This window comes from Triturus cristatus, chromosome 2_2, assembly GCF_964204655.1.
Source record: "Triturus cristatus chromosome 2_2, aTriCri1.1, whole genome shotgun sequence".
Taxonomy (NCBI): domain Eukaryota; kingdom Metazoa; phylum Chordata; class Amphibia; order Caudata; family Salamandridae; genus Triturus; species Triturus cristatus.
In genome coordinates, this window is record NC_140582.1 from 1,134,401,641 (window position 1) to 1,134,417,791 (window position 16,151).

General features: G+C 41.7%; 1 protein-coding gene across 1 annotated transcript in view; it reads left to right on the forward strand.

Moving 5' to 3' along the window:
• LOC146863240 (alpha-1A adrenergic receptor-like) overlaps positions 1 to 12,846 on the forward strand; it is a 243,703-nt gene extending 230,857 nt beyond the window's left edge. Inside the window, exon 2 of the mRNA XM_085642664.1 lies at positions 1,668 to 12,846. Coding sequence (XP_085498790.1) covers positions 1,668 to 2,230 — 563 coding nt within the window. The 3' untranslated portion in view covers positions 2,231 to 12,846. The remainder of the gene's footprint in view (positions 1 to 1,667) is intronic.
• Positions 12,847 to 16,151: the final 3,305 nt, after the last annotated feature.

A 16,151-nucleotide genomic window follows, 5' to 3' on the forward strand; every position in this document is an offset into this window, starting at 1 on the left:
TTTTTTTCTCCCAGATAGCCACACAATAGAGGGATTTGATGTGCTTCAATCGGCCATCAACTGGAAGGATGGGGGTGGAGCTGGGCACAGCCCCACTTGCAACTTAATAGGCTCTGCCCTGCCTTCACACAAAGGACTTGTCACCACTGCATTGTTCATTCAACCAGCTCAGAGCCAGGGCAGAGGAGGCAGGAAACTTCACAGACTTCAAAGGGAATTCTCTAGAAACTTCTCCTACTTCAAAGCTGGCACCAAATATAAAAATCGGATCCTCAAACCCAACTCTTCTGTACTCTCCTGGACCTGTGGATGCTACAAACGAAGGACTGTTGTGCTGCTTTGCTGCCAGGAATGCTACTCTCCTGCCCTGCTACTCTGCTGCTTTGTTACCTGCTGTGCTGCTTGTGGCAAAGAATATTGGACCTGCACCTTTCATCCCAGAATGAAGTGACACCAAGATTCAGCAGACTGACCTCCTGTTTTAAGCTTTAGGGACATAATAAGCTCCAGAGGATCCCTGCAACTGCCCAGCTGACCTGCTGCCTGGACCTTCCACTGGACCTGCCTGAGGCTGCTGGAGTGAGTTCCTGACTCCCAAGAAGGCCCCCTGTTGTCCTGGGCCCCTGGTGTGGCTTTAGTTGAGCTCATGTCTAAAGGAAATGAAAAAAATAGAAGTTTGGGGTACTTCGCGAACAGGCTGGTTCTTGCCAAGATCTTGCTGCCCATGCCGCCCACCAATGTGAAGTTCAGACGAACCTCTCTCTTCATGCCACAGTGATCGCCAGCGACATCCAAATGCAGGAGATCAGCTCTTTGCGCTACAGCATTAACAGCTTGTTATTGCTGCTTGATTCGATTTCACTCCCCTGAAGCAGTAACCCAATTTCCAATAAAGGGGTTACAACACACTGTTTGACAGCTTGGATTGTTTCTTTTAAGGCATGGATTAGACAATACTAGTCAATTCTGGTTGTAAATTATAATCCCTTAGAAACCCTGAAGTTTACCTGACTTTCCATGGCTCATTAGCAAGCAACACAAAGACTGCTGATATATACAAAACTAATTACAACAAATCTTGATTAATACGTATGGACACTGTGCCAGTTCATATCATTTACATTTCTTCTACATAAAGAGCAATATTTTAGAATCACTATATATTTCAGTAGTACGTTTCACAGTATAGGCCATAGAATCTTTAAATTGGTATGGTATGTTTTGTATTTAATCATTGAATTAAATATCCTTCTGTGGTACTTTACACTAACTCACTTGAACATTGTATTGTGAGCGAAATAGGAATTGAATTGTCTAAACATGCACCTTGGGTGTGAAATGACTATAATTTGATGTGACTGAGCAACAATGTAAATGTGCTTTTAAAAAAGGTTCCAGTTAAACAAACATTTATTCCACTATTATAGGATATCAATACAAGAAAAATGTACATTGTTAGTGGCTATCTTGAAAACATGGTGTCACATCAGCCCTTGAAGTTGGGCACCCTGATTCTAGTACAAGTCAAAAGAGTGTGTCAATAGAATTGAATATGTAGCTGATATAATGATAGATGCTTAGTCGCTGTGATGTTCCAGATCTGTACAATTCTTTCTTTGGACACTATGAAATCTTGTTGCTGCATTAAATATTTTCTTTTCTTCCAGGCTCCTTCTTTCCATCTTTGAAGCCTTCTGACGTGGTCTTCAAGGTGATCTTCTGGCTGGGATACTTCAACAGCTGCTTCAACCCAATAATTTACCCCTGTTCAAGCAAGGAGTTTAAGCGAGCTTTTATAAGACTGCTCAAGTGCCAGTGCCATAGACGACGTAGGCCCCTTTGGAGGGTCTACGACCATCAGTGGAGAACTTCTATGACCAGCTCAGGAAGGGACTCCAATGGGGAGCTCAGGCCCAGACTCACTTCGAGCAACAACTCTTTCATATTTAATGCTACTCTTCACGAGAGGATGGCCAAGAGGCAAACACTCAGTTTCAAGCGGTGGAAAATGTTCTCATCATTCCATAAACCTTCCTCCCAGCTCAAGGAGAAAATGAACAACATTTCAAACAAAATCAGGAGCGGCTCCAGCAAGGGCTGCGTGTGCACGGCTCACAAGACTGAGGTGGAGTCGGTTTCAATGGGTATACCCAATGACTTTACAGAGCATATGGATTACCAAATGTACGAATTAACAGAGCATTGTGGACTTCGAGAAACAGACATCTAAGTCCATGAAAAGGACATTTCTATTTTCATGTGTGGAAAGTGAACTTACGATCAGTTTATCTTCGATTGTCAGTATAGTGACCTGGCAAAGTTATTCATTCCACCAAACATTCCGTCTGTGGGTATTAATATCCTACTCAAGTAGATAAATGGTATGGTACATGTAAAAAGCATATGCTTTATGAACAAACATTGTTTCTGGGAACCCACATCTTTATCATTTGCATTATGTCTGGTGCTGTAATCCTTGATGTGAGGTATCCATCTGCTGGAGATGTTGGGATGTCTCATCACACCTGGGAATAACTGAAACATCCATCAATTATATAATATTTTGAAATGGTAAAACATTGATCTGCCACTCAAACCACTTGTGAGATAGCCACCCTGCTTGACCATGGTACCATCTGTGTTAGTCCATATGTGTTTGTTGACCACAAAGTTAGCTTGCTTAAACGATGGCCTTTTAGAAAACTCTCAGCAATGAAAGTAAATACAGAAAGTATTCTTCTCAAACTTGTGAAATTTCGCTTTTTTGAGTGCCCATTTTGTTGACATATGAAGATGTTAAGTCACTGAGACAAACACTACTGAGGGGCAGATTCTCACTGAGTCTTCAAAAATCATTTCTATTAAAGGCCTGATCTGCTACTTGTCAAATGCAGAGCTTGGGGGTAAAAGGAGAGGGGAGATATAGAAGGAGAATACAAAAAGGAATGGCGACAAAGTGACTATGTCAGAGAGACACAGAGTCTAATCTGCTAAATCAGTATGGGGGTTCACTTGATTTAATTAAAATACAGGAGAATTCATTTGAGTTAGGTGCGTGGAATGTATCTAATATAATTGGATTCAGTTCATAACACTCCAGATCACTTCAACTTAAAGTACTAGACCTCCAAATGCTTCTGCATAAGAGTAATATTTTGTTATCCTTGTTGCCAATCAGAGATACAGTTTTGGAATTTCCCATAAAAGTACAGATAGAGTCCCAGACAGGGCAGGTGTTTGCCTCACAACATAGATACATTTATCACTTACCAACATTTAACAATGTGTTGCCTTCTGTTTTAACTATGGTGAATATGTAATAGTGCCCTTGTCTACATATGGATTCAGAAAACACTCATTATTACAGATTGGCAGAGAAAGCATTCACCCACAAAAAGGAAATGATTAAAAATGTGCTTTTATATGTCCACACTTTGACCAAACCTCTACACCGTAACATTGTGAATACATGTGGGAACTCAACAGTACACACTCATTTCAGAAAAACTTATAAATTATGACGTGCAGAAATTACACCTACACGTGTGCACTATTTACACCTGCTTGGTGAATTCCTGAAACATAATGACTTATATACGCAGAACATAAGCAAGTCCTACCACATCCATGTGAGAACATGGAATTCACCAATAAAATTGATACACTCTTGTTTTTGTTTCTCCTGTTCTACCTCTGCCTAATCTATATAATGCATAGAAAGACTAATAAGTATGTTCAGGATATGTCATCAATTACAGCGGAACTCCATTGGCCTTCAATGAAACAAGCAGCCCAATTTAAGATACTTTCTAATTAAAACCCTGGTTGATAAGAGGACAAAATATATGAGCTCAAAAGAGCCCTTGAAATCAGAGTAAAAAGCTCTGACCTTCATCTCGATGAAGTGCATGGCGAGGAGGTGATGCTAAGTTGTGTGTAAAGAGCTTTATAATTGAGCCAAAGAGAATCTGATCTGAGTTAAGAACAGGCAGGAAGAAGGAGTTGGGGAACCCCTCTTGATAGAGGCAGAGCTATTAATAGTGCGACAGGTGCAGTGGCTCAGGGCTTTGTGAATGCACCCCCAAACATCTCAAAGTGGAATATTCAGACTATATTCACATGCAATTAGTACACAGAGAAAGGCTCGTTCCTCTTGGCACTTTACTATTAAGCAGTTGGGCCTTTCTGGGCCTATTCACTAAGGCATTTATGAGTACGTAAAGAAGTACGGCGGGAGTAATATTTCATGTGCCCCAAAATGACATTGTGATTTTACCCCATAGGGCTCACGGGAAGACACAGGCATCAGAACCAAAAATATAAACTGAACTTATTTCATGTGGTGCTTCGTACTGCTTGTCTAACCGCTGTAAGATGTGAATTTCGGAAATTAAATCCAAATGCCACTTTATCTAATGCAGGGTACACCAGACTTTCCATTGAAACTTCAAAAAAATTGTAATTTGGAAATTATGCAAACCTCATAATAAAGCTTTAATTTAACTTGAAGTCTAGGAATAAGGCAATAAATTAAGGTCTTATTTTAAATATGCTTCTTAAAGTGGCATGCAGATATTGATCTGAAAGTATTCGCGATCTCTGGCATTTCTCAAGATATCTTTGAAACAGAGGCCAACAGTATCATACAGTGCTAGCCAATATCAGAAGTACTTTGAACTTTGAACTTCGGGTGCTTAAATCCACGCACGCAGACAGGGTGCGCCTGCCAAGGGCACTCACGCATACCAGCAGAGGGACATCATGCGTGGGAATAGGGATTAGAATTGAAAGCAGCAATTCCGTGTGTATGTGCCTTTTTCATCGGTGTGCAAATGGGTTGTGTAAAAAGGAAATATCCGGCTTAGAGACAGCGCCTAGAGAAAGGGAAAAGGAAGAGAGAGAGAAGAGAATGAGGCACTATAGCTTAAGTTAAATAAACAAAAATCCATGTATGGTTCATAATTCTAAATTAGGTTTCTGACGGAGGTTTTTCTACCAATATAAATTGAGACTAAGGGATGGAAAAGGGGCCTTATAGGGAGTCAGCCTTCAAATACCCACAAACCTATTTTTTGGGGGTCGTTTTTCCGTCCTCTAAATTCATGCACATTTACTTCAATGGAAGGAAGTATAGAGACATTTAGACCCATGCTGTCTTAAAAGGCCTAGCAACTCCCTGCGGCAAATACCTTTGTGCACCAGCACTCTTGTCGTTTTGCATCCGATTAACACCTGTGCACGATTAAATGACTAATTACGTGTTCATACAGCAATTGCGGCCATTATGTGTGCATTATTACCCCTTGCGCCCAGGCTAGCCCAGGCAATTATATATATGGAAATGATGTAATTATCCATTTCAGCACTCACTAATGTGTCGACGTGACTCCAGGGTGGGAGAGAAAAAAGGCATTCCACCACGGGAAACATATTTTCTCCATAAAAAGCAAAACTGTGCACGTTTCTGCATGATCTCATGATAAAGATTTTCCATCATTGGAATATATTCATGACTATTTTTGGGAAACAGGAGTAACGGCACCTGGAAGGTTTTGTGAATCGGTAAATAGATGAAAGTCAACTCTCAAGTGCAGAAAATGAATTACAGGAGTACATTTCCCAAAAGTACCCATGGAGAAAGCATAAAACTGACATAAAGAGCAGTGCTTAAGCGAGAAAAAGGGTTGCATCAGGCTAATAGAATTAAAATATATTTCTTTCTAAATTTGAATTCCCACATGCATCCTAATGTAGTAATACATTCTCCGCATTGTTTTGTGTTAATTCGTCGGCTTGCTGGGAACATAAGCGTTCCCTGTCCAGCATGAGTTTCTATTAATATATCTCATTTGTGAGTTAAATTCCTAACAAATGAATAAATGATATCCTCATTATATGGTCAGCTAGTTTTCTCTCATTTGCCAATATCCACTCTAGATTCAGACATGGGTTATTGTTCACTGCTCTACAATACCCCAAAGAACTAATTAAGTCCTACATAATTATGAAATACAATATAATAATTTGCAGATAACTTTTTCTGTCATTCATGCTTTCCATAAACTTCAGGCCCAAGTAACATCTGCAGGTCATATGATTTCTTCTTGCTGTGCCCTGTTTTCTGTTCCCACTGTCCACAATCAAATGCTGTTTCACTGTGAGTCATTCCTATAGTAATGCATATGTTGTGACACCCAACACGGACAAGCATTGCTCAGATAGAAATACGAATCCTCTTGGCCTCTTGGTCTGTTACTCGCAGCTCTCTCACTCACCTTACTGAAGGGTCCCAAAAATACATTCACATCACCCCAACTCTGTCCCCTCTCCTCCGAAGTCATCTCATAGCCTGCTTTCTTTATAAAACAAACACCCTTGACATCGTTTTATTTGCATCTTAGTATGAACGAGGCACTTCTACAGAATCTCTGTGCAGGGTTGATTAGGTCATAGGACATGGGACCATAACATAGGTCGGTGGTGGGGCTGAATATGATGGCTCGGATAGTACAAATACAGTGCACAGCATATAATTCACATTACACATGTTCACACTCCTTTGCATTATAGAGAAATTCAGCAATTTCCCAGCAGTTATACTATTTACAGCAGGTGCTAAACCCAACATGGACCATAGCTCTATGTGTTCCACGTTCAGTAAATTTAACGCTAGACCGAGTCTCCTCATCCTTTTCAAGTCCCTCACTTTCTAGGTGCCTGATTAACTTTGCAAGGAGCTGACCATTCACTCGAGTTCAATTTCCACTCAAAGCCGAAGACTGGTTGGCTGGAGATACCCTGATGTAAGAAAGTGAGGACACACAAAGAGACCTCCACAATTTGAAGGCCCCTCAACACCAAACTCGTTCTTCCTTAACCTAATTCCATAATAATTGGACCCACTACTCCTTGAGCGACACATCGTCTGATCGTTGAACCTGAATTTTAGAAGACCCAGTTGGGCACGCAGCAGAAATCTGACTGAAGGAACCCACTCTTGGGCACCACTAAGGAACTCAAAACCTACCTCTTCTGTGTCACCAGACAGTGCAACTACTCCTCTTCTAGATCCCACCACTGCCCCTTCGCTTGACCTAAGAATCATATTCCTCTAACCTCCATTCGTGTTCTATCCTGCTCCCCCTTCTATGTGTAGCACTCTCTTGCCTTCGACCTTTGTGTCAAGCTCCATGTTTATTCCCAATTAAAAATATAGATAAGAAGCGATCCTTATGCAATTGCCTAGGGTTATACTGACAGTCATTGGGGCTAGCTGTGTCTACTGTAAAATACATTTGTTTCTGAGTTCTAAAAATGTGGACTTCCCAGTAGGTTTATGTCTCACAGAAGGAGCTGTATTTCGAATATTTGGGCGAAAATCAGAAAGTAGACATAGAAATTACTCGAGGACAGGATAATTTATTTTCCTAAATCCAGTTTTTCAAAGTTTAGAGAAAGTGATGTTTTGGGATGTTTTGCCATATTATGAGCAAGCATCGAGCTATCAATACAGATATGGCAGCAATCTGTTCTGATGCTCGGTAGAGGTAGCTGGGCATTGAAAGACGGGTCGCCTTAACAAATGGAACATCAGAAACCCAGGAACCCCATACACTCCCAACAATGAGAGGAAGAAAAGACAGCAAAGTAGGTCTCCATAGCCAATTCACCTGTGGGTGATTCTTGTGTTATCTAGTATGCTGTAACACTCTTGATGTTAAGTTATATTATGTGTATTTATAAAGCGCCCTACCACCCGCAAGGGTATCCTGGCACTGAGCAGGTGTGTGTGCCTAGCCCTGCCTATGGTAGGTTGGTTAATTGAAAAGTCACGTCTTCAGCTTCTTGCAGAATTCAAGAAGAGAGGAGGAGACTCTGAAGTGAAGTGGGAGGTCTTTCCTACCATTCATGTTTCTTTCCAGATCCCTCCTGTTGTTGGAAGCCAAGCATAAAAAACAATTATATTTTTGTAATGTGACTGGTAATCAGGAAAGGGCTACAAATTTAACTTGTTCTACACTGTTGTGGAAAGTGTAATGCACACAGAAGTAATATTCTGGAACCCTGTGGTGGACATTTATACTTATTCCTATGCAGGTTTTCACTTCCAGAATAGCTCGAGTGCATGGCATTGACATTGTGGAATTCCTACTTAAAAATATAAAGACGACCACCTGAAATAATATGATATGGATAGTTACTGCTTCTTTATGTCCAGCTGTGTTAGAACATCCTTTACTGACTCCTTATGTGTCTGGTAATTGAGTCAGAAATGATTTTAAAAATGTAGTACTGGAGGTTTCCTAGACATCCCTACAAGGGCATATTTCCTGATCTATAATTGGAGGCACAAAGCAGCGGAAAGCTCTGTGCCCTGTGAAAGCTGGTTTTGTGTAAGTGTCCACTTAACACCTCCTTCAACTCTGAATGTGACAGCACCAACAGCAAGTGCTGTCACATTCATTTCCAGCTACTCCTCCAGCTACGCACAAGAGAGTATATTACAAAAGATGCATCCCACTGCTTCTGGCCCTGGTCCTGTTATGGAATATGTGTGGGGGGAAATGCTTGATTTATGTAAGAATATGTGCAGGGTCGAAAGTTTTTCTTCGGAGCCTTCTGCAAGTGTTGCCAAATACCAGGGTTCCCAAAAGGCAAGGTTATGTAGGCTTAATCCCACCTCATGGCTCTTTTTTTAGCCATGCTCTGCTTCCTGTCTCTTAACCTCACTTTTGCAGGTTCTCTTCCATCCCTGCTTGATCCCTTTTGCCACCATATCCCATTTTCTCTTCATTTCTGCCTTTCTCTCTCTTGGTTTGGGCTAAAGTCTGATAATAAAAAATAAATTCCAGTCTACACATAGAGTTCCGCTACTCACCACCGGTAGCTGCTAGCACAAATCAAGCACTGTCTGTAGAGCAATATTCCTCTCCCTGTGAGTGCACTTTCTAGGCCACAGCAGGATGTAGAGGTTCAGAAATGTCTGTACATCTGTTCTAACCAGTAGTTGCATGATCTGTGGATGTTTTTCAAACAGAGAACTGGATAAGGTTGTTTATCCTTATATCTTCTACCTAGGAATAACTACCATATTAAACTGTACCAAAAAGTGCCATGGTTTACCTATAGAGCTACAAAAAGTCTGCGTTGGTCTTTGTAGATTAGACCAGGACTTTGCTTATTAAATGCTATATGAGTCTACAATGGGTCTCTCCAATGCTTGATACAGGACGGAAGGGGGACAGAGTTGTTGCTGACCTCCTACGGAGGGCAGAGGGTAGGTCAGTTCTTCTAGAACAACCAAACACTACTTTACTTCGCCAATGAGTGGAATCCAACAGTGCACTAGCGTAGTGCAGATGCAACTTACTTTCTCATTAGTGAGATGGACCGAAGAGTCAGTTTCACCAGAGGAGAGAGGAAGAGGGATTATTGTTGTGATCCTACTGTGATCGTCATTACCGTTCAGTCAATGATCCTTTGTGATGAAAACCTTATCACTAAATACTCATGTCAATGCTGACATATCCTATGGTCACTGACCTACTGTTTCTTAGAAATGAAGGAGTAAAAGCCTTTGTAAGATGACTTCACAAAGGACTGCATCTATAGCTTCAATACCTAAAAGACAACTACATTCCCTATATGATACTGCAAATATAGTGCATTTGGATATAAATATTGTGTCATGAAGCATAAATTGAGAATTAAAATAAGTTATGCATTTGATGTTTTGAGAACTTCACATAACCTAGTGTCTCGGATTTTCCACACAATCAGGGTGATATTGCTGATGATCATTCTATCCACAAACATTTAGATGCCACTTGAACATTTTATAATTATAATCTTGAACATATGAAGAAAGTGATATATCTTCTTCCCCCTTGCAGTTATAAAGATTCTTCAAAACTGCAGTCATAATACATTATCCAGATTACATATATTGTTGGCAACCCCCTTAAACAATGTGGTCATTTAGAATCGAGGGTGTGTTGTAAGTCTTATAAAAAATAGCTTTACCTTTACTAAGTAAGTAAAATCGATATTTTTTAAAAGTCACTCTAACAGTGTTATGTCAGGACTGATCAGAACACACATTGCCCTGCAGGAAGTCATAGTTGCTTTAATACAGGGACTAATTCTGATAAGTGTTTTTGATAAATTAGGATATGTGTATGCCCCTATGTTTCAGATATTCACATGATCCTATGAGTGCTCTAGAAATTAATACATTTAAATATATATCCAAAATCAGGCTTGCCAATATAAATGTGGTCCAGTCATTTTGATACATCAGGTAACCATTAATTTAATTGAACAGTGTGTGAAAGTTACAGCACTCGTTTGGAAAAAAAAGGTATTTATTGCGTAGGTAATGTATACTTTCTGACTATCACATTCTCCACAGCATCAAACTTTGTTTATGTGTATATTCCTGTTTACTTTTATTATAATGCGCACACTGCTAAATCTGATCTTGTGTTCTACAATAAAATACATATTTTAGGACATCAAATCTACAAGCTCAATACTGTACAATCTCTTAGATAACTAGTACATCAATTCATTTTTTGTCCACTGTCACACAAGGTCAGACCGTCCCAAAAATAAAAGATACATTTAGATGTCTTGCCAAGCATTCTAAGGAAATCATGGCAGTTGCAAAGACATTGGAGGGATTTCTATTCAAGCTACAAATATTCACATAGGAATTGTAGTGAATGTTATTTTTACAACCATTGAAAGTGTCTGTGGTTCATACTTATGTTTACAATGTGTACATATATGTGTATATTTCCTTTTCAAGATTTTTCTTTTTTGGTTTTCATTTTCGATATGGAATTTTATTTTTATGTCAGATGTATTTATTGATAAAGTTATTGATTTCTTGTGATCATTTTAGGACAATGGATATTTGCTCTTGTAAAAGGTGTGCATTTGTTCCTATGAAGTACTGTAAACGCACAATCTTGTCCGAGTTGTATTTCTATACAGATGCTGTCCCATTACTGAATTCTTTATATGAATGATGAAATATGTTTTGTAGTGCTCACGTATTCATTTGCATATCCATATATTTTTCACCATAGTACTAATATATATTTTATATAAAACTACATAAAAGATACAGATATATATTTATGCCAAGGCAGTGAAAATAAATGTGTTCCAATAGCACATGTTATTTGGAATGACTACAAATAAAGGCACATTCACACGTTTAGTACTGCAGTGCAAAGGTCACTTTAGAGTGATTACCAACATACAGCAAAATTAGAATGAGAAAAACAAGTTTCCTGCCTCACAAAGTACATGTAACAATTCCTTTATACAGGGAAAGAAACTGTCCCATAGTCACCAGGTTTCTTCAAAGTGATTCCAGCATACTGCACTAATTTAACCCCTTCCATCCTGGTTTTGGATGAATACATTTTGTTGAAGCAAATCACTGATTGATAAGTATCATAGCATAAAGCGTGTACTCAGATGCGCACAGTATGACAGGGTATTCATTCAAATTGTTGAGGAAAGCGATGAGCATCTTGACCTACACAAGGCTTCAACTCGCGTGGGTCATAAGCCCTCCCCACACCTGTACTCCGCCACACTCAACAATGAAATACATGCCATTTTGCACTCTGTAGACCTGAACAGTGACGCAACATTAACCCCCGCAGTGCGGGGGGCGGGGGAGGGGCGAGCTCCAGAGCGCCCTTCAGCATTGTACTGTGACTGGTCGTAGAATCAGTTAGGTTGATGCTCGTGCACGCAGTTGGGCCGGCACTGTGCACAGGTGATGGGCCCCTGGCATGAGAGCGCCTGACTGGGTCAGCGGGCCCTCCATGTAATTTGCATCAGGGCCCCTTCAAGTTTCATAACGCCTCTGCACCTGTAAAAAAACACACACATTCATATGTATATATATATACACACACACACACACACACACACACACATATATATATAACAGAGAGAGTAAATGTTTTCTCAGAAACACAATTCAGTTTTAATTAGCCCTAATTAAATGGCGTAAGAAGAACCTGAGACTGCATGTATCCATCCATGAGAGCATTCTTACCTTCATCCTCAAAGGTCAGAAACAGAATGAATCAGTTCCTAATTTTCAAAGATAATATCTTGACTGAAGCTAAGATCAACGCAGAAGATAAACTCCAATCAATCAAATCAGGGATTATCACGAGGTTTGATTTCCTTTCCATCTAAGGAGAGCTCACCCACATTTCACACAGCCTATTCTCCAGGTCTTTTACCTAAAGTAATCTTTGCCTTAAGTTAATACCACTGAGGAATTCAGAGGACTTCGGCAGCAAGCCTGCCTCCTATAATTCGGCCAGCTAACCACTCACAAGCAATCGCGCAGGTCTATCCCCGCTGATGGACGCGGCGGCGTATCGTGGGTTGCCAGCTCCCAGGGCAAGGCAAGCAGGTCGCCCTTTCACTTTTGTTTTAGAATTTTGCTCCCCTAAGAATGTTAGTGCCTGGGGCAACTGCCCCTGTGGCCCCGGCCACAATACGCCACTGGAAGTACGTGCCCCGCCCACACTCGAATATTTCCCCTGTGCACTTTGTTGTCATAAAATAAGATGTGTCATTTACAACTCAGTCCCTGTTATTGATCTGTGCCTGGAAGGAAGCTTCAAACTCACACTTTGTGTTGTTCTGTAATGCTTGGGTCACTTTATACTCATCACACGGCAGATCCTTAGACAATCATGAATATTGTACTTTGCTATAGCTGTCAGCACAAGAAAATAAATCCAATAATGTGTTGTTCATGTTCTTTGTTTTATTGTATCTTCCACATTGACAATAAAATGTAAAGTACACAAACAATAATTCAGTATGTTTGTCTCCATTTTCATTGAAGTATTTCAGAAATCTTACAGAATAATTGTGACAGTTGAAGAAAAGCTGTTTGATTATATGTTTTGCTCTTCGACTATATCTTTAAATCTTTCAGTCAGAGAAGTATTTAATAAAATGACACACTTTAATGAATGAAACACCCCGAATTCATAAACAAAACATTACTTTACAAGTCATAGCCTTGCATTATTTCTTGCACAAACAATGCAGGATTCTGCAAGAAATGACAGTACATATGACAAGACTACACATGTGATTCTATTACACAGAGACCCGGCAGCTCAACAGGTATATGCACCTGATTTTTGCCCGCTTATCTCACTTCCCAATAGTAGTTGTAGATGCTTGTGCAGCCTCTTCTGTAAAATGCATTCACAAAAGATATGCTGGATCAGTCACAAGGGAGTGTTGTCTCATTTGCATGGGGATGTGGCTCACAGCAAATGAAGGGATGCTTGCTCCTTTGTGCCAAAACCATCCTACAGATGTAGGCAAAATGGAACAGATGTAAGGACTAGGATCGCCAAGCCTTCAAGAGGTTTGTATGTCACATATGATGTTAGTGTGCCGTGCAAAGGCACACTTTGGGTGAGAGGTCAGGGTCAGTGCTTAATATGAGCCGGTCATTTCCGGTGCCCGGCACCGGCACTTAATTGTCAACACCGGCACTTATGACAGTCTGCAACATGGTGGTGGTGTTTGTCTCATTTAGAGACAAGAAAAACAACAGTTGATTATTAATTGAGCATAAATTAAAAATGACTAATACCTATTGCCAAAGCCATTCTTATAGTTTTGGAGGCCTGGAATAGTCAGAATTGTCGCACTTGTGCGAGTGTAATGGTTAGCAGTTGTGTTGTTACTTCAGTTGGCAGTGCTGGCAGGGACAATGGGCGGCGCAAGCTGAAGTGGTCTCCTGAAGAGTGCCCTGGTACTTATATTTTTATAAATTACGCACTGGCAGGGGTCCCAGCTACACACAGGCAACCTCTCGTTGGCATGTGTCTTGGGATAGATGGAAACCACTGCACCTGCCTACGGGAGGATTGCTGCCACTCTTAAAATTGAAGCTCTGTTAAGTTACATTTCAATGAAAGAGTGAGCCCCAATCTGAAACTCTGGCTCTGACTTCCACTAATGTGCACAGGGGACAGCACACAAATGGGACACTGACCTGATCTACACAGGGCACACCCCAGAGTGTGCACCACATCACAAACCAGGACAGTCTGGTAATATAAATGTCTTCATCTGTCCTCTTCTATTTCAAGCAAAACATTTGATTAGGTGAAGAAAAAGCTCCTCTGCGCTATGGCTCTAGAACCTCCTTTGGAATTGCCTTCAAACTGAGTAGACATACAGCATAACATTAAGAGAGCAGTTCACAGGTATCTACAAACATTGTAAGCAGGAGGAGTAAACAAAGGAACATGAAGTCTTACACGTAAATGTTTTGCTTCATGGATCTGATGGTGGTTAAGGTGAGTTTATTTTCACACATATCAAAGCCTCCCCTCGGCCCTTCACCTAAGGTCAGAAAATGCACCAGGATCCAGATATCTGGGGATGCTTTGATATAAGTGTGACTATAAGCTCACCTTGACCACGGCTGATCCTTGAAGCAAAACATCTCTCTAAATAATATTACAAAACAGTGAATACCAAGTAGGTATAATCACCTTCTTGTATGTAGCATACAAAGGTTTTGAGAATGATTAACGCTAACAGCACTACAGGAGTGGTGTTAGACCTGGCACCATTGGCGTGGGTCACCCTTCCATTTTTGTCTGTGCCTCAATGTGTTTTTGTGTTGGTGTTAGCTGCTCAGGGCACTGTGCCACTGCCATCCAGTGCCACAGTGCAAGTGCTCCCTATGGTAAAATGTATTATGTGAATTGACTTCCACGTTTGGTTTATTTGGTTTACTATCAGTCCCTAGTAGAGTGCACCAGGGGTGCCAAGGGCTTGTATATCCAAATGCTGCTAGTGGGCTTGCAGCACTGGTTGTGCCACCCACCGAAGCAGCGGGGTAAAATGTGTCTAGGGTCTGCCACTGCAGAACCTGCGCGCGGTCTCGTACCGTCGCGCTGACTGAGCAAGTGTCCCCACTTGCCAGTCCCTAAACCTTCCCTTAACTACATGTTAGTCACCCCTCTGGTAGGCCTAAGCGCAGGGTGCATTGTAGGCATAAGGTAGGACATGCCCTGATGTGTGGGGCATGTCTTAATAGTGAATTACAGCCATTTTCGTTTTTCACTATTGAAGGCTACCTGCTCTCCATAGGCCAGAATGGGCTGCTGGGATCGCTACACGCTGTGACCCCAGTGGACTCAGAGAGCATGGTAGAAAGTCATGTTTAGTATGCCTGAACTCGGGATAATAAAATACATCTTTTAGTAAAGGTTATTTTAATATCCTGGGTTTGCAAATGCTACTTTTAGAAAGTTAGCCTTTGCGTGCCTGACCATCTCAGTCCGCCTCTGCCGTGGGTGTGTGTTCTGCCTAGCAACAGTACAGGAGCAGGGCTGGGGGATTCCAGGAGACAGGTTGGCTGCCAGGTGGTGGGTAGAGAGATTACACCAGGATGGGTGGGAGGAGTACACCCTGACTCTTGAATAGACCTGTGCTCTGCCACCACAAAGCCGGCGCCGCCCCCTGTGGAGCGGCTGATGTCTCTGCCCTGCTGCTGAAAGGAACAAGCCGAGTCACCACAACAGAGTGCTCCAAAACTGGACTGAGCCAGGCCCAGGCCCCCTGGCGCTAAAGAACAAAAGAATCACTGTATAAAAGTAGGAGCCTGGCTCCTAAGAAATCAGATCCAGGTTGAACCACGAAGGAACTCTGCCCGACTAGAAGGACTTGGAAGAAGCTGAAGGAGGAGTAACTTTCCCTGACCTGAGGGACTGGCCTGCAGTAGGTGCCTTGCTGAGGAAGGAGAGGAAAAAGACTGAAAGAGACTTTTGCACTTTGTTCTTCAACTATCTCCAAGGGCTTGGAAGAAGAGCTTGCCCCCTGAACTGAACCCCAGGACCAGTGGGTTCACCGTGTCTCCGCTCGTCTGAGAACTCGAGCCGTGTGCTTTCTCCCGCCGGAGTGCTCTGCGCACCTTGCCACCCCTCCTAGGGCCGTGACACCCAGAAGCCTGGCCGCCTCCCCTCGCCGAGAGCCCCGCTCTACCTGAGTCGCTCTGGACCCATCGAGGCTGGCCGCCCCGCTTCCCTGTCACCTGCCTGCCACTGGAGCGTGCCTGGTGCCCTCTC